At 45.0% G+C, this 20,159-nt stretch overlaps 1 protein-coding gene across 1 annotated transcript in view; it reads right to left on the reverse strand.

The window, feature by feature from the left end:
• Positions 1-20,159, reverse strand: part of adamts3 (ADAM metallopeptidase with thrombospondin type 1 motif, 3) — a 121,820-nt gene that overhangs the window by 50,128 nt on the left and 51,533 nt on the right. The window contains exons 6-7 of the mRNA XM_061072216.1: positions 10,129-10,212; positions 9,675-9,831 (exon numbers count right to left, since the gene is read on the reverse strand). Coding sequence (XP_060928199.1) covers positions 9,675-9,831; positions 10,129-10,212 — 241 coding nt within the window. The remainder of the gene's footprint in view (positions 1-9,674; positions 9,832-10,128; positions 10,213-20,159) is intronic.

Genomic DNA, 20,159 nt, shown 5'->3' on the forward strand with positions numbered 1-20,159 from the left:
ATCTGAAGTGGATCATAGCTGTAAATATTGAGGTGATATAATATGAAGTAATTGTTGATTTTCAATCATGAATACTGACGTCTGTAAATACACACTTAAATATATTTCCCATATTATAACACTCATTCTTGCCAGCAGTGCCTTTTGAGTACTTTATGCTTTATGTACTAATTTCCACACATTTCCAGCTATAACTCACCTAGAGTCAGACTCACAGCTGATGTGGAACCTTCAGTCTGAATTATATAAAGTTTCATTCATTCCCGTCACGTCAGTAGCTGCAGCTTCTGTTCTGGCCTCCAGTTATAATAACTCAGATTCCTCAGGTTGTCACAGAGCTGTGTGTGATTGTGTTTGATCGTCTGACGGATCCTGGACTGTCCAGAGATGTGTCCACACTCATCTCTGGTTTTAATGAGTCGGGGGAGTTTCCCTTTCGGCCCTGAAGGTCCAGCTGCCAATCACAGCTCGTCTCTGTAGACTGAGGACGGTACCTGACTTCTTTATCTCTGGATCTCTTATTATCTCCAGTTTTATATTGATTTCTCTCACCTTGTGCCCACTCGTCTCTTTGTCTGTCCCTGATGTGTCCATCTCCCTGCCTCCCTTGATGTGTCCCTGTGCGTCCACTCCTCTGTCTCCTGCTCAGTTTGCTCCTGCTGCTGTTTCCTCTTATTTCTCTGAGTATTTTTAGAGTTTGGATTTTCTCTCTGCACGTCCACCTGCCAGCTGGAGGATCCGTGCGCCTGTGTGATCACGTTAAATATTCATAACACCTCCAGGAGCCAGAAATGAGTGCATCCACTCCATTATGCACATAGAAGCTGATTTTGTTATTTAAAAAAGGAAAGCTGCTTTCCTATTGACAAAATTATCTTTATGTCATCAATTACAAAACGAGAGGCTTCTCCTTTGAGCGTTTAGTTCTCATCATCATGATCCGTTCAGCAGAGCCTCGTGGACAGAGCTCTGGGAGGAAGCTGCTGATGAAGCAGATGAGAGGAAGACATGTGGAGGCAGAGCTGTGAGGCTGCAGAGCAACAGGTCACCGAGTGGAGGTCGGCTGCCGGGGTCTCACTGTAACTCCCACCTGCAGCAGGTTGCTCAAAGAACTGGGAATCCACCAGCTGTGCCCACCCATTACAGAACCATGAGGGTCCTGCAGAGCACTGCAGCCAGCGGCTCTGGATCAGGAGAGAAGATCCCGACTGGGGCCCAAGAGGTTCCAGTTACACCTCAAGTTACACAACTGGAGATACTAACATCTACTGGGGGTCCCTTACACACTATGGTGGTCCATGACATTTACTGGTGGTCCTTAACATCTACTGGTGGTCCCTAACACCTGCTGGTGGTCCCTAACATCTACTGGTGGTCCCTAACACCCACTGGTGGTCCCTAACATCTACTTGTGGTCCCTAACACGTAATGGTGGTCCCTAAGATCTACTGGTCGTCCCTAACATCTACTAGTGGTCCCTAACAACCACTGGTGGTCCCTAACATCTACTGGTGGTCCCTAGCACCCGCTGGTGGTCCCTAACATCTACTAGTGGTCCCTAACATCTACTGGTGGTCCCCAACACCTGCTGGTGGTCCCTGACATCTACTAGTGGTCACTAACATCTACTGGTGGTCTCTAACAACCACTGGTGGTCCCTAACATCTACTGGTGGTCCCTAGCACCCGATGGTGGTCCCTAACATCTACTAGTGGTCCCTAACATCTACTGGTGGTCCCCAACACCTGCTGGTGGTCCCTAACATCTACTGGTGGTCCCTAACATCGACTGGTGGTCCCTAACATCTACTGGTGGTCCCTAACATCTACTGGTGGTCCCTAACATCTACTGGTGGTCCCTTACATCTACTGGTGGTCCCTAACATCTACTGGTGGTTCCTAACATCTACTGGTGGTCCCTAACATCTACTAGTGGTCCCTAACAACCACTGGTGGTCCCTAACATCTACTGGTGGTCCCTAACATCTACTGGTGGTTCCTAACATCTACTGGTGGTCCCTAACATCTACTAGTGGTCCCTAACAACCACTGGTGGTCCCTAACATCTACTAGTGGTCCCTAACAACCACTGGTGGTCCCTAACATCTACTGGTGGTCCCTAGCACCCGATGGTGGTCCCTAACATCTACTAGTGGTCCCTAACATCTACTGGTGGTCCCCAACACCTGCTGGTGGTCCCTAACATCTACTGGTGGTCCCTAACATCGACTGGTGGTCCCTAACATCTACTGGTGGTCCCTAACATCTACTGGTGGTCACTAACATCTACTGGTGGTCCCTAGCACCCGCTGGTGGTCCCTAACATCTACTGGTGGTCCCTAGCACCCGATGGTGGTCCCCAACACCTGCTGGTGGTCCCTAAGATCTACTGGTCGTCCCTAACATCTACTAGTGGTCCCTAACAACCACTGGTGGTCCCTAACATCTACTGGTGGTCCCTAGCACCCGCTGGTGGTCCCTAACATCTACTTGTGGTCCCTAACACCCACTGGTGGTCCCTAAGATCTACTGGTCGTCCCTAACATCTACTAGTGGTCCCTAACAACCACTGGTGGTCCCTAACATCTACTGGTGGTCCCTAGCACCCGCTGGTGGTCCCTAACATCTACTTGTGGTCCCTAACATCTACTGGTGGTCCCAAACACCTGCTTGTGGTCCCTGACATCTACTAGTGGTCACTAACATCTACTGGTGGTCTCTAACATCGACTGGTGGTCCCTAACATCTACTGGTGGTCCCTAACATCTACTGGTGGTTCCTAACATCTACTGGTGGTCCCTAACATCTACTGGTGGTTCCTAACATCTACTGGTGGTCCCTAACATCTACTAGTGGTCCCTAACAACCACTGGTGGTCCCTAACATCTACTGGTGGTCCCTAACATCTACTGGTGGTTCCTAACATCTACTGGTGGTCCCTAACATCTACTAGTGGTCCCTAACAACCACTGGTGGTCCCTAACATCTACTAGTGGTCCCTAACAACCACTGGTGGTCCCTAACATCTACTGGTGGTCCCTAGCACCCGATGGTGGTCCCTAACATCTACTAGTGGTCCCTAACATCTACTGGTGGTCCCCAACACCTGCTGGTGGTCCCTAACATCTACTGGTGGTCCCTAACATCGACTGGTGGTCCCTAACATCTACTGGTGGTCCCTAACATCTACTGGTGGTCACTAACATCTACTGGTGGTCCCTAGCACCCGCTGGTGGTCCCTAACATCTACTGGTCGTCCCTAGCACCCGATGGTGGTCCCCAACACCTGCTGGTGGTCCCTGACATCTACTGGTGGTCACTAACATCTACTGGTGGTCCCTAGCACCCGCTGGTGGTCCCTAACATCTACTGGTGGTCCCTAGCACCCACTGGTGGTCCCTAACATCGACTGGTGGTCCCAAACATCTACTGGTGGTTCCTAATATCTACTATTGGTCACTAACATCTACTGGTGGTCCCTAACATCTACTGGTGGTCCCTAACATCTACTGGTGATCCCTAAAATCTACTGGTGGTCCCTGACATCTTCTGGTGCTTAGCAACTTATCATCAAACATAGTAAACACTTCTTTTAGGTTTACCGAGGACTGAGTCCAGCGTGTGACGGACGGAGTCGTGTGGATGTTGATGATTTGCTTCTGTTCCCTGAAGGTATTAAAGGTTCAGTGTGTAGAACTTAGTGACATCTAGTGGTGAAGAGTCAGGTTGCAGCTGAACACCCCTCAGATCAGATAACAGATCCTTTTCACCTGAACTTTCCTCACTGCAGCTTTAAGAGAAGCAGGATCACAGCTTTGGGAATCAACCCGACGTGATGGAGCAGATTTAGTTTGTTTGTTGTCGTCTGATTGATTTAATTTGTTATTTCACAGAAACCAAAACCTGCATTTCCATCCCATCTTCACCATCCACCGTTTCTATCAATCGCTTATTGTCTGCTCACGGTTTATGAGGTGAACTCTGGTCAGTTTGTGTTTTTTCCCAGCCAATGAAAATGACTCAATTTCAAATCATGTCACACTCTAACATCAGACATAATGACATCGTGCCTACAGCGGTTATCAGGAATGTAACAGTGGTGAAGGGACGAGAGGGAGAAGTGGCTGAACGATGTTTTCCCCAGACAATCATAACATAATCCAGCCTTTCCCCCCCCCCGAGGCTCACATGGAACCATTAAGACCATCATGGCGTCCTGGTTGTAATGGTTTCAAAGAGAAGTGATGCTTCTGTGTGTGGGGACGGTCACGCTCCATTGATTTATAACTTGCTGCTCTGAAACTGAGGAAACACATCTGCTCTTATATCCTTAAAGAGAAACCTGGATTCTAGTGAATGTGTCAATAAATAAAACAAATCAATTCCACAAATCTCTTTCTGCTCATTGTTGGTAAAGAACATTTAGCAAACTGGGAATGGAAGCGTTTATCTGTTCTGCTGTTTCTTCTGCTCCACTTGGAAAAGAATGAAAGGAGCTTAATTATATTTGGCTTTTGTAGAGAAATGAAAACAATGAAGAGAAATCTCAAATTAAAAAATACAATGTTGAGATGTCTTTGTTTGTAAAAATCCAAGTCAGGTTTAAACAGACTGAGACAGTTTATTGTTTCTTGTTCCACAAAAAATGTTAATTTCTTGATGTTTAATATAAAAATCTCTCTGTAAGTCAGGAAATCCCAATAAATGATAAAAGCTTTCATAGTATTTGTTGAAGTAAATACATCCCTCAGCTGCTCACATCTTATTTTTCCAGTGAGTCATATATCAATATTGAAATAATCTGTTTTACAAAACATTTCATTGTCTTCTCTCCTCCCACATTAACTTCGCTCTGAGTCTCCAGCGCTGCCAAAAGGCTTTTTGCCTCCAATTAGACACATAAACGCTTTGAACTAAATCTTAACATATAGTTTACTTTGTTCAGAGCGTTAGTGCAGCGCGCCGGCAGCTCATATTTCTAATTAGCATCGAACAAATTGGTACGTCGAGTGTTAAACTGCTCATAACAAGCTACAATAATCATAATTGCATTTCATAAACACTAAACATAACTAATAATATGATAATTGTATTTATGGTGTGTATATAGCTAATTTATTGACAAAATACTACTTGACAAAAGCCATGAGAGGTGAGAAGCCTTTCAAATCACAACATGTGACTTTGTTCTCACACTGCATCCGAATGAGAGATGACAGGAAGCAGAACACGGGCTTCTGATGCTCTCATTAAAAATGTAAAGAGAAAGGAATCTTTGAAAATATAAGCTGCTTCTTCTTCTGCCCATTTATCACAGTTTCTGTGCTCGTGAAGGACTTAAAAACGAAAAGGACTGAAAACTCCCATAAACACGTTAAAGAGTAATTTAATTTAATTATAAGCTTAATTAACATCAGGACTCAACCCTTTAAAGGCCAAAATTCATTATTTTTCTTCATTATTATTTTACGTTCTGTCACGTTTTGAAAGGTGAAAATCTCTCAGTGGAACACAAACCGTCCCTTTGATTCAATCCAGCTTCACCAAACTACACACATTCAGAAATATAGATTACCTGAATATGCCTGTTTGTTTTCCATCAACATCAATGAAATATTCTCTGGGGAAAATGTTGAAAATGTTTATTGACGTCCTATCGCTCAATGTCAAAGAAAGTTAAAAGGATTTCCTGCGTCCACTTCCTGATTCAGACCCACAAGGGAATGCTTAGACAAAATAATCCAACATAAAAATGAAAAGGGGTCGAGGGATTAAAAACTAAAACCTCGGTTCTGGCATCAAAGAAACAAACTTACTGGGCTGTGACGGGGAAACTTTGGCTGCATGTCTCTAATCCAACAGGTGAAATGTTTTTAATGCAGCTCTGAACTCAATTTCACACGGGGAACAGACTTCACTTTCTATTCCCACAGAACATCCTGTTTTATAATAAATCCAGAAGTCAACAGATAATCTTCTCACTTTCATCAACGCTTCGATATTCCTGTGGAAACGCTCGTGAAACATCAGAGAAGCTTTTAGCATCGTGATCCTTCACGTACGATGCAGCGGAGACAATAAAGATAAAAGGTTTTTCTTTGTATGGAAAATATAATAAGCTGCTATCTTCACATACATTATGCAGACATGCACTTATTTCTAATTAGACGTGGAGGGTGAAGTGTCCGTGAAACACGTCAGCGTGTTGTTCAAAGGATCCCACACGGATCTCAGTGGGGGGGGGGGGCGACACTTCATCCACCGCGACCACACGGGGACGTCACGCTTTGAATTCAAATGAAAAACCGATTAATCAACTTCTCTTTGTTTTGTTGAACCCGGTGAAATATAAATATCCTCCTCAAATCTATTATTAAAGATATTCTGTTTGATGAATCCCAGTCAAACCCATTCCACTGTTTTACCTCCAGGCTGAAAAATATCAAGATCTGTGGCCTCGACCAGTCGTCATTACCAGTAGGTGAGAACTGAGGAGGCAACTGGGACTCGATCCCTCTTCCAACCACAAGGGGAGCTGGTGTGAAAACCATCTGAAAACCATCTGACCACAGTGGAGTAGCATCCTTTTACCCACTGTCCATCCCTTTACTGGCTATACTAGCCCCATGCACGGACGTAGCAAAACGAAGTATATTTTGTTGTTGTTTTATATATATATATATATTTTATTGTACTTTCCACTCCAGCAGCACAAGAACACTTCCCTACTGGACACTGACACAATCACATCATTGCATTCCATTCCTGTATCTGTAAATAGTTCTCCGTATGTGATTTATGTATGTATGTCAGTGAGGTGTTTAAGTATATAAGCTACTGGATGATCTAAATTTCCCTCGGGATTAATAAAGTATCTATCTATCTATCTATCTATCTATCTATCTATCTATCTATCTATCTATCTATCTATCTATCTATCTATCTATCTATCTATCTATCTATCTATCTATCTATCTATCTATCTATCTATCTATCTATCTATCTATCTATCTATCTATCTATCTATCTATCTATCTATCTATCTATCTATCTATCTATCTATCTATCTATCTCTCTCTCTCTCTATCTATCTATCTATCTATCTCTCTCTCTCTCTATCTATCTATCTATCTATCTATCTATCTATCTATCTATCTATCTATCTATCTATCTATCTATCTATCTATCTATCTATCTATCTATCTATCTATCTATCTATCTATCTATCTATCTATCTATCTATCTATCTATCTATCTATCTATCTCTCTCTCTCTCTCTATCTATATATCTCTCTCTATCTATCTCTCTATCTCTCTATCTCTCTATCTATCTATCTATCTATCTATCTATCTATCTATCTATCTATCTATCTATCTATCTATCTATCTATCTATCTATCTATCTATCTATCTATCTATCTATCTTATCAATCTATCTATCTATCTATCTATCTATCTATCTATCTATCTATCTATCTATCTATCTATCTATCTATCTATCTATCTATCTATCTATCTATCTATCTATCTATCTATCCATCCATCCATCCATCCATCCATCCATCCATCCATCCATCCATCCATCCATCCATCCATCCATCCATCCATCCATCCATCCATCTATCTATCTATCTATCTATCTATCTATCTATCTATCTATCTATCTATCTATCTATCTATCTATCTATCTATCTATCTATCTATCTATCTATCTATCTATCTAGATCTAGTTTTAGCCGAACCTGACCCTCAAACAGTCCTTGACAGAGTGGGGACATTGAGATCTGTCCTCACAACTTCACATCATCACAGTGATGGTTTGAGACAAATTGGACCTCACGACTATAGAGAGACAAGTACACACACACACAAGTTGTGAACAGAAAAGACGTATGTGTGTGTATGTGCATATAGAGCAGGGAGATCACACACACATTGTGTAGGAGGCCTCACTACCTTCACCAGCTGCTCTCTGTCTATCTGCTGTTTCCTGCTGAGCAAGCGTTTTATCTTTAAAAGCAACAGCCTGCTGCCTGACAGGGAAGTGAACCTGGATATTGAAGCTAAACACTGACTTGGAAAGTGCACAGACTTCTGTAAAGGTGTTAACTATCTGAAGACTCATTACTCCGAGTGGCTGCAAACATATCTGTATATTTAAATATCTAAAATATCTATATATGTAGTAGAGTCACTGGGAGATTCACATGTTCTGTGTCTGGAAGTTAACGGTATTTAAGTCCCACTCAGTTCTGGTTCAGCCGTTCCAGCTCCTTCTGATTCTCACGTTTCAGAAGATGTGCAGCGTATTTCCTGTGGTCCAGAGGAACGATGGAGGAATTACACACACGCTGCCCAATTAACTGTGGCCGCTGCTTTGGGAATAAACTGTCACGGTCTCACAGGAAGCTTGTTTATTAACGGAGCAAGTTTTTAATAACCTGTCATCTCAGGAGTTCAGAGGGAAAGCCGCCCGGAGTTCCAACGAAGTGGGAGTGAAATAAAATAATGAGCTGGTTGGACGAGTTCTGTGAGAAGCTGAGTCACAACACATAATGAATCCAGGGACTCCAGAGGAGGGACAGGGACCATATGTTACATGTTCCTCCATAGGCAGGATGATATTCATAACACATCTGCTGTCCACGGGGAAGTGGAGCGGCTCCTCCACTAATCAGAGAGCCGGGGGTTTGATTCCTGCCAATTGTCCCTGGGCCGAAATACTGGCTCCCAATGGCCCCTGATGATAACCAATGAATGAATGTGTCTGAATGGATGAATGAGACTTGTACTGTAAAGCTTTCAATCATGCATAAAAACCATAAAAACAGATATTCCATTGCTTTGATGATTAAATTGATAGTTGTGAATGAATTCAAGAAGTTGGACAGAATTCAGTGAGGTCAGCAGATTCTTCCATCTCGTGAGCGGATATAACTCGTCCCTGCTTATTGCACCTTATGAATTTTACTCCCTATTGTCTGGAGGAGAAGAAAGGAGAGAGCGGTTTGGATGAAGCCAACGCACACAATGCACACAAAAATGCACACAACGCTGGACTGTAAAGTGGAGAATAAACGCAGCTGCTGTTCAGAGGGAGGTGATAAAAAGACGTTAAGCAGCGCGAGATTCTAATAGTGCTGAGCTCAGGGAGTTAGTGGTTCTGCTCGGTTCCGTGGAGACAACAGGAAGTCGATATCTGGCAGACGGAGCAAACGGCCTCGAGACGCCAGGATTTCCACTCCTGATTCCACAAGAAGAGAAATGAATTTGGAATTTGCCAAACATGCAGCTCAGAGGAGCCGGAGGGGAGTTTCCCTCCGAGGAGCAGGCCGGTTATCTGCACTTGATATTGGTGATAAAGGGCTTTTTGATTTGTTCAGTGCTTTTAAACACACTTTACCTGAAGCTCTTCCTTCTGTATTACCCCCCCACAGGGGATGTTTGAGTCTGTCTGTGTGTTAGTTTGCAGCATTGAACAATAACTAGCGGAAGGATTGTGTGTTTTCATGTTCAACATTGTGAGATAAGACGTTTAATAACATTTATCACTCAAATCTAATCCGATCATCCTCGGGTCCAACAGACTACCACCTGCTGTAGCTCGACTCAGATCAGTAACAACTGCACATTCAGATCTGAACCACGCCAGTGAGTCATCATCGGGGGTCTTACCCTGCATCCCCGTGGGGCCGAAGCCCTGGCGGGTGAGGAAGATGGCGTGGTCGTGGTGCTCGGCGTGGTCGGCGTCGCCCTTCTGCTGCACGAAGGCCCAGCGGCACACGTTCTCCAGACTCCGGGACGGGTTCCCTCTCTCTATCAGGCTGATGGACTGACAGGCAAAGGACCACATTAGTATTCTGTCACATAGATTGATATTCATGACTTGTGATGATTAGAAGCTCATTTGTTTGGTTATAATAACTCAGATGAGTGGATGAGCTCAGGTGGAAGCTCCTTCCTGTGAAGCTGTTTCCATCTGACTCCTCTGGGATGTGATCAAACTCTCTCAGGAGTGAGAGGAAGCACGTGTCAGGCTCTCAGCTGCAATTAGTCTTCCTGCAGTCCTGAGTGCTGACGGGTTTCTGTCCTTTCCTACATTTAACAGACCCGACACCTGTTCACTCACCTTGGCGTAGCCCAGCATGATCATCCTCACCAGGACCACGTTGATGTGGACGCCCAGCGACTCGTCGTGGTAGATCTCGTTCACCTGAGGAGCAGAAGGAAGGAAGTGATGAGTCGGAGGCCACTCAGCAGTGTTTCTGTAAACGCTAGGTTGATCCCGTGGGTTCGGAGGTTTCTACTTCCCACTCATCAGCGAGAGAGAGAGCGAGAGCATCAAAACCTTTTCCTCCAGTCACTCCATGAATGGTTGTAATCACAGACCCGTGCAATCACTGGTTCCCTGCATTCCGAGAGCCGGTGGATACAGGAAGCTAATTACACGTGTTCCTGGGAGACACGGCTGCCGGAGCTAGATCCTCAATCAGCAGATAAATAATAGACTCTGCAGTTTGTGCTGTTCCAACTTTTCAGGATGAACAAAAAGTTATTTCAGGGTTGATTTGCACATCAGAGACTCGACATGTGAGAGCCACGGCGTCTGTGACGAACACGCTGTGGATACAACACGGTTGGATTTGCTTCACGGGGGTCGGATCAATTTTCGTGTATGTTGCAGGTGGAAGCGCCTCGGAGATAATAATGATCTGACTCTGTGAAGAAGAAACAGACGCATGCAACTGCAGAGAAGAAAGAAAGAAGCGTTTTGGTATTCAGGCCACCTGAGCTGCCTGCAGCTGTGGAGGAGATGTGAGGAGATCCAGGTGAGTCGGACCCGTGCAGGCCGCTCCACAGGGAGTCCTCCTGCAGCTTCAGAGCGGGGGGGAGGTGTCTCTACACCCAGGTTCCTTTTATCTGCCCCAGACCGTGGGTGTTGATAATCAGGCAGAGGGATCAAATTTCCCTTCATGGATCAGAATCATGTCCAAGCTGCTTTTGGGAAATATGATGGATTGTTGAAATGACTCCATGTGCGTGTTTCCTTATCGCACCTGAATATGTGAGTCTATCAGCCGGTCCATTCATTTCTATTCTTTAGGAAAATCCATCAGGAATTAAACCTTGGTATGAAATTAACATATATATAGATACAGACGTTTAGAATCATGCATTAACAGCACTACTATATATTATATTATATTATATTTCCGGTTGAAGAATTGAGTGATGATGAAGAGTTCAGTGCTCTATCTTAATAAACTTCACATTGTATGAGTTCATAGGTATTTGAATTTATTATAATAATTTAGTTTCATTTCAATTTAATGAATGTTATTTTATATATTTTTTTAAGTTTCATTGTAAAAACTGTTACTCTTGCTTTCTCTATATTTACTGTATGGACTCTGGGTTTATATTATATATACTAAACACTATAATCACATTACTAAGTATGTTGCAGTTATCATTCATGCCCATAGGTAGTTAAAGATTGCTGTCAAAGGGAGATCGCCACCTGGTGTTTGGTTGTAGTATATCACCCTATTACACCTGCTATCAACCTCGCCTCCTCCATGTTAGCAGATGGAACATCAACAAAGTGGAAAAGTCAAATTAAATTCTCTCGAAGACGGTTTCTGGTTTCTCTTATTTCTTTAATCTTTAATCGGATCTTGTTTTCGCTGTTTCCTGCTCGATGGGAAACGTCTCATCTCGTCTCTGGGATCTTTAAACGGAATCTGTCCTCCGCCGTGTGGGGTCAGTTATAGTCTAACGTTTGCTTTTGCCTCATCTGAGACGATCAATATCTGCATGTCCCTCTCCCTAAAATCACAAATACACAAGCAGATATTTGTTTCCCCTTTGTTTCTTGGATTCCCCCGGCTGTGTTCATCTTTGTGTACATTCAGTTAAACAGATAAGATGCAGTGAGTTGATGAGTGAGCTTTAGAGAAGCTGCTGTCGATCCTGTGGATCTGAGGACGCAGCCACAGCAGCTGTTCCCTCTGCTGCCTGTGCTGCTGTTCCCTCTGCTGCCTGTGCTGCTGCTGTTCCGCCTGCAGGACCCGAGCTCCCCCCCCCCCCCCCCCCGCCGCTGCAGAATCACACAAACATTTGAAAGAGCTATTGATCTCATCTCACTCTTGACAGGAAAGCTAATGAGCTCATTTCCCCAAATGCAAACTAACCCTTTGATAAAGCACCATGTGGACCCGCCCCCCCCCCTCTCCAGCCTGCAGTGGAGATCCATCACAACACAAGAGAGTAGTTGCTTGTTGTTAATGAGGTAATTAGCTCTGATTAGCAGATCCAACATGTGACAGACACATGTGTTTCTGTATCGACAGCTGACCTTTAACAGGCTCAGGTCCTCAGCTGCTGTTCTGACGCTCGCTGATCACCTGGACGCTGAGAACCAATCGGATCAGAGATCAGATCAACATCTGGTCCAGTTCTCTGACAACAGCTCATTAGCAACCAGGAGGAGGAGGAGTGAAGCTGCGTCACAGCGGCTCGTCCTCTGTGGTTCACTGATTCCTCACCGGGTTTATTCACCTGGTTGAACAGAATCAGTGAGGAGGGAGATATTCCAGCAGCATGTATTGACGAGCTGAACTGTCCTCAGAGCAACGTTTTCATACTGCATAACATTGCATATTGCAATATGACACTGTTCACTGTTTTGAACTCTGCATTTTGCATATCACTTTTTATATCTTTTATCTTTTATATTTTTTATTTAGTATTTTATATACTTGTATATAGATATGTTTATGTCTAAATAAATGTTACTTTGTATAAATATTAGTAAAAGTGAGTAAATAAGAAGTAAATAGAGAGTGAATATATATTGTTTTTTATTGTTTTTCTTATGTGTGGTGTATTTATTGTGCTTTTATGTTTCTATGTTCATTGTATGCACCAATAACCAGAGCAAATTTTAGGTAGGTGTAAACCTACTTAGCAATAAATACCTTCTGATTCTGATTCTGATTCTTATCGACTTTTCTTTATATCTTTTATCTTTGCCATATTTGTATATAGATATGTTTATGTCTAAATAAATGTTACTTTGTATAAATATTAGAAAAAGTGAGTAAATAAGAAGTAAATAGTGAGTAAATATGTATTGTTTTTTTATTGTTTTTCTTATGTGTGGTGTATTTATTGTGTTTTTATGTTTCTATGTTCATTGAGTGCACCAATAACCAGAGCAAATTCGAGGTAGGTGCAAACCTACTTGGCAATAAATACCTTCTGATTCTGATTCTGATTCTGAATCTGATTCTGATTCTGAATCTTACCGACTTTCCTCCTGTTGCTGTAGAGCAGGAGAAGCAGTGAAAGTCCAAACTGTTTCCCCCGGCGTCCGGTTGAACCCGTTACTCAGCTTCGAACTTTGTGAAGCAACAATTTGACGGAACACTACCCACAATGCAAATGGGCGTTTCATTTAAAATATAAAAAGATAAACGTCTCTGACACTGAACAGAATGACTCCATATGTTATCTTTCTCCCAGGTTGGGCATCCCAGGTTCTCTCATACTTTTACATCAGCACTCGATTCCTCTTAATGTGAGTTTTATTCATCCAGCTCACGTTCACTGGGTCCTAACTTCAAATGACCACAATACATCACTGAGAATCGACGGGGGGGGGGGGGGTCTGATGGGAGTGATGGGCCTGGTTGTTCGAGATCGATTCCTCCAACACAGCAGCTTCCACTGCGAATCCCCTCCCTTTGCATTAAAGTTTCAGAGTGAATAAACTTTAAAGATGATCTGAGGAATGTGCAGCAGCATGATTCAGCTGAGATGAAACCATCACAGCGTCTCTAAAGGTTTCAGAGGTTTTACGACTGTGATGAATGAAATTTAAGATCCATTTCAAGTTATCAGAGTTCTGGAATTATTTAAACGTTATCGTAGCTGAAGATAAAGTTCAGAAGGCGAGTAGAGAATAAATCCTGTTCGGTCCCAGAGACAAACCAAGTGAACTGAGATCAGGTGATCAGTTACAGCTCGGTCGTGTTTCTAACATCTCTGAAGAACACCTGCTCCATGGACCAGAGAAGCTTCCTGTGATCAGAGACACTAGCTCCTCCCTCACCGCTGTTTCCCAGCAACAGAGCTGAAACTGGACAGAATGAGAAGGTTCCAATCCTCCTGGTTTCTTTGTTTCTGAGGATTGTGTGTTTAATCCCTGTTCCTCTCTGCCAGCTCCTCTCATCAGTTCCAGTGTCTCTCCTCCTGATTCCTCCTGGTGTGTTTGATCTGTCCTCCTGACTCATCTGCATGTTCTGCTGTCCACACACTGCATAGATATGAATGCTATGAATGGATGTATTGCTTCGCCACTTGAATTCTGTTTTGAGCTGCAGGGATATTGTTTAGTAGCAGAAGAACGGACCTGGCATCTACGTGAGGAAAATCCAATCCAACAGTCCTGCATTAAATGTACCTCGGTAACAGTCATGTTTAATTGATGCTGCGACAGACTTTAATATAAAAACAGAATATTAAAAACACTTTGAATGTGATGCCTTGCAAATTTAAAATACAGCCTCCAGCGCTTCTCCAACTACAAACTAGATTCGAACTCAGCATATTTACATGTAAGTGTTGTTGCAATAGCTACATGTGACCAACAGAGGTCCATAAAAGTCATGCAATACTTCATGTCCCCAAAGTGGAGCGTCAAACTCTGGCAGCCCTTCAAGGCATCGCTGGATTTCACTGTTATTCTTTCATTTCATGTGTTTTTACTGGTTTCGGTCCAGTGGAGTTTCGTTTGGATCCTTTCAATCAAACTCTGACTTTTTTATCTTTTCTCTTCTGACTCTGAAGGAAACTTCTGGTCATCATCATCGCCGATGTGTCGTCTGTTGACTCACTGATTCCATCTCGACTTGTCAAACTGGACCAGGCCAGATATAACTTTTCATGAGGCAGCGTGTAATAGCTCCTGTCCAGCACTTCAATGACAGATGTGAAGCAAATATTGATCTCAGACATCCAGGGGGAAAACCAGGCGAAGGAATTCCATCAGCTGGCTTTTCATGTGCACACAAAGGCCTGAAGTGGATCCACCTGTGGCCGCCACAATCTGTATTCATGACTGCAGGAAGAAAGAGAAATGTGGCGTGAAACCTGAAAGGCTAAAAAACCTCCTCACTCAACGTCCACTTCTCTGAAAAGATCAAATCCAACCCCAGAAGAATGTGGAGATAAAGGTTCTGAAATCACATGTTCATATATCTAATAATAAACTTTAAGTCTCACTCATTTCTAATGTGAACGTCACAGAAACTAATTAACAAACTCATAACTTCATGGGATCGGAGACTTCAGGTGAAGGTGAAGATCAGACGGACAACAGCAGCAACGGAGACAAATGTCGTGATAAGTAGGAAAGTCTGTGCAGCTTCAATAATGACAGAGGAGGTGTGTGTGTGTGTGTGTGTGTGTTTGTGTGTGTGTGTGTGTGTGTGTGTGTGTCCTCACAGGATAAGCAGTAGATCATGGATTTTTCATTATGGAGCAGCTTAAATGAAAGCAGTTCATCTTTGGTCTAAGTGAAACGTTTGGTCGGCCATGAATCTGAATCCCAGCTCTCTCTCTCTCTCTCTCTCTCTCTCTCTCTCTCTCTCTCTCTCTCTCTCTCTCTCTCTCTCTCTCTCTCTCTCTCTCTCTCTCTCTCTCTCTCTCTCTCTCTCTCTCTCTCTCTCTCTCTCTCTCTCTCTCTCTCTCTCTCTCTCTCTCTCTCTCTCTCTCAACCTCGGCCAGTAGTTTGATCTGATGTCAAGTTTAGTTTGAAGTCAGATTCTCCTCATCCCAGTGACTAGAGACGAGAGGACAGAACTCTCAGAGCTTTTCCCCTTTTGAATGAAATTAGTTTTGTTAAAGATTTCAACGATTTCAAGCCCGAAGCGTTTAAACCTCCCGTCACTGTTCCTCATCTGAACACAGACGACAGTTAGAGCTATTCTAAGCAAACTGCTTCCATCCCCACAACACTAAAACCTTCAGTGTGTTTGTAGATGGAATCTGTCACCGCTCTATGACGATCCTCATTTCCCACACATCCTCATACAGAGGCGACAACACAATGCAGACAAAAGCTAAAGGACGGCAAAGAAAGAGCAGAGTCCAAATGATGTCGTCAGTGCCTCTGAAAGGATAATCCCCTCCATCAAATGTTTCTGGAGCAACACGTTCACAAGAAAACGCACAACAAGCCCTTTCTGTGCTCGACACACAAAGCAGGATGTGACACTCTCGATATCAACCTGACACACAATCAGCAGCAGAACAATCCTGTTCACGGCCGACTCGTCATCGCACAACAACACCTAACCTGCTTGTCAACGATTAGCTTTGTCTCTTTGGATTCAGACGCTCGTTCCCGAAGTGGCTGCGTGGTTTTTAGTGTCGTTTTTCTTCTGCCCAACGCCATCGGCAGCACAACACAAACACGGCTATCAGGATTAGCGTGCATTAGCATATGTGATACACTGTCATGTTCATCTCAGCCCGGCTCCTTCAGGGCGGCTCTGATCCTCAGCCTCCGCAGCCTCTCTGCAGGAAGCATGGAATCAGTGGTGCTTCTCCTTCTGGATCCAGATGTTTCACCAGGGCAACATCTCGGTCTGCAGCCGGCCGACGGTGGAGACCACGAGCCCGGCTTCTCTGTGTTCCCCTGATGAGAAACCCTTAGGTTCCTCTGAGGCTCCTGATGAGAAACCCTGTGGTTCCTCTGAGGCTCCTGATGAGAAACCAGTTGTTCCTCTGAGGCTCCTGATGAGAAACCCTGTGGTTCCTCTGAGGCTCCTGATGAGAAACCTTGGGGTTCCTCTCTGGTTCCTGATGAGAAACCTTGTTGTTCCTCTGAGGCTCCTGATGAGAAACCCTGTGGTTCCTCCGAGGCTCCTGATGAGAAACCCTGTGGTTCCTCTGAGGCTCCTGATGAGAAACCCTGTGGTTCCTCTGAGGCTCCTGATGAGAAACCCTGTGGTTCCTCTGAGGCTCCTGATGAGAAACCTTGTGGTTCCTCTCTGGTTCCTGATGAGAAACCTTGTGGTTCCTCTGAGGCTCCTGATGAGAAACCCTGTGGTTCCTCTGAGGCTCCTGATGAGAAACCTTGTGGTTCCTCTCTGGTTCCTGATGAGAAACCTTGTGGTTCCTCTCTGGTTCCTGATGAGAAACCCTGTGGTTCCTCTGAGACTCCTAATGAGAAACCCTGTGGTTCCTCTGAGGCTCCTAATGAGAAACCCTGTGGTTCCTCTGAGACTCCTGATGAGAAACCCTGTGGTTCCTCTGAGGCTCCTGATGAGAAACCTTGTGGTTCCTCTCTGGTTCCTGATGAGAAACCTTGTGGTTCCTCTCTGGTTCCTGATGAGAAACCCTGTGGTTCCTCTGAGGCTCCTGATGAGAAACCCTGTGGTTCCTCTGAGGCTCCAGATGAGAAACCCTGTGGTTCCTCTGAGGCTCCTGATGAGAAACCCTGTGGTTCCTCCGAGGCTCCTGATGAGAAACCCTGTGGTTCCTCCGAGGCTCCTGATGAGAAACCCTGTGGTTCCTCTGAGGCTCCTGATGAGAAACCCTGTGGTTCCTCTGAGGCTCCTGATAAGAAACCCTTTGGTTCCTCTGAGGCTCCTGATGAGAAACCCTGTGGTTCCTCTGAGGCTCCTGATGAGAAACCCTGTGGTTCCTCTGAGGCTCCTGATGAGAAACCCTGTGGTTCCTCTAAGGCTCCTGATGAGAAACCCTGTGGTTCCTCTCTGGCTTCTGATGAGAAACCCTGTGGTTCCTCTAAGGCTCCTGATGAGAAACCCTGTGGTTCCTCTGAGACTCCAGATGAGAAACCCTGTGGTTCCTCTGAGACTCCTGATGAGAAACCCTGTGGTTCCTCTCTGGTTCCTGACGAGAAACCTTGTGGTTCCTCTCTGGTTCCTGATGAGAAACCCTGTGGTTCCTCTGAGGCTCCTGATGAGAAACCCTGTGGTTCCTCTGAGGCTCCTGATGAGAAACCTTGTGGTTCCTCTCTGGTTCCTGATGAGAAACCATGTGGTTCCTCTGAGGCTCCTAATGAGAAACCATGTGGTTCCTCTGAGGCTCCTGATGAGAAACCCTGTGGTTCCTCTGAGGCTCCTGATGAGAAACCCTGTGGTTCCTCTGAGGCTCCAGATGAGAAACCCTGTGGTTCCTCTCTGGTTCCTGATGAGAAACCTTGTGGTTCCTCTGTGTTCCCCTGATGAGAAACCCTGTGGTTCCTCTGAGGCTCCAGATGAGAAACCCTGTGGTTCCTCTCTGGTTCCTGATGAGAAACCTTGTGGTTCCTCTGAGGCTCCAGATGAGAAACCCTGTGGTTCCTCTCTGGTTCCTGATGAGAAACCTTGTGGTTCCTCTGTGTTCCCCTGATGAGAAACCCTGTGGTTCCTCTGAGGCTCCTGATGAGAAACCCTGTGGTTCCTCTGTGTTCCCCTGATGAGAAACCAGTTGTTCCTCTGAGGCTCCTGATGAGAAACTCTGTGGTTCCTCTGAGGCTCCTGATGAGAAACCATGTGGTTCCTCTGAGGCTCCTGATGAGAAACCCTGTGGTTCCTCTGAGGCTCCTGATGAGAAACCCTGTGGTTCCTCTGAGGCTCCTGATGAGAAACCCTGTGGTTCCTCTGAGGCTCCTGATGAGAAACCAGTTGTTCCTCTGAGGCTCCTGATGAGAAACCCTGTGGTTCCTCTGAGGCTCCTGATGAGAAACCCTGTGGTTCCTCTCTGGTTCCTGATGAGAAACCCTGTGGTTCCTCTGAGGCTCCTGATGAGAAACCCTGTGGTTCCTCTGAGGCTCCTGATGAGAAACCCTGTGGTTCCTCTGAGGCTCCTGATGAGAAACCCTGTGGTTCCTCCGAGGCTCCTGATGAGAAACCTTGTGGTTCCTCTGAGGCTCCTGATGAGAAACCCTGTGGTTCCTCTGAGGCTCCTGATGAGAAACCAGTTGTTCCTCTGAGGCTCCTGATGAGAAACCCTGTGGTTCCTCTGAGGCTCCTGATGAGAAACCTTGTGGTTCCTCTGAGGCTCCTGATGAGAAACCATGTGGTTCCTCTGAGGCTCCTGATGAGAAACCCTGTGGTTCCTCTGAGGCCCCTGATGAGAAACCCTGTGGTTCCTCTGAGGCTCCTGATGAGAAACCCTGTGGTTCCTCTGAGGCTCCTGATGAGAAACCCTGTGGTTCCTCTGAGGCTCCTAATGAGAAACCCTGTGGTTCCTCTGAGTCTCCTGATGAGAAACCCTGTGGTTCCTCTCTGGTTCCTGATGAGAAACCTTGTGGTTCCTCTGAGGCTCCTGATGAGAAACCCTGTGGTTCCTCTCTGGTTCCTGATGAGAAACCTTGTGGTGCCTCTGAGGCTCCTGATGAGAAACCCTGTGGTTCCTCTGAGGCTCCTGATGAGAAACCCTGTGGTTCCTCTGAGACTCCTGATGAGAAACCCTGTGGTTCCTCTCTGGTTCCTGAGGCGACTGAGCTCGAGACCCCCTGCTGAGGTGAAGCCAACCCGAGCAGAAGAAGGTGATTCTGCAGGTTTCACCACTTTATGAGTGTGAGCAGATGTTATCATTCCTTCAGAGGCCACTTCTGGCTCCGTCCTCCCGGCGGCTGAGAACATGAGCAGTGAGACGATGAGGGGAACTCAGGTGTAAACGCTGCTGGCTCCTGGATGGAGATCACACTGACTAACGAGCAGAGCTGATCCTCCTCTTCATCGTTTCAGGCTCCGAGCTACAGAACTGATCCAGGTGCTGCTGGATCCTGATCTAGTCTCCTGGACAAAACCAGAGAGACAACTGGAGATTCCTTATTTCTGTTGCTCCTACACTTTAATATTAAGATGGATTTTTTTACAGCCACTTGTAAGACTCACAGTGGCAGAGAACATCTTGCTGACTGGACGTTCCTCCTCCTTCATCAATTAGTCCTTAACTTTTCATTTTAACGAGCTTCCCGTCAGTCTAAGGACCTTGTCTGCACTAATGTGGACATTCTTTTGAACCCATATTTCCCTGTTTATTTAGAATTTATGTAACAGATGCTTCTACCTAATTCCAGGGGAACTGGGATCCACTGTGAGGAATGCACCTGGTTGTTCAGCGCTCTTAGTTAAG

This window comes from Limanda limanda, chromosome 5 (genome assembly GCF_963576545.1).
Source record: "Limanda limanda chromosome 5, fLimLim1.1, whole genome shotgun sequence".
Classification (NCBI taxonomy): Eukaryota; Metazoa; Chordata; class Actinopteri; order Pleuronectiformes; family Pleuronectidae; genus Limanda; species Limanda limanda.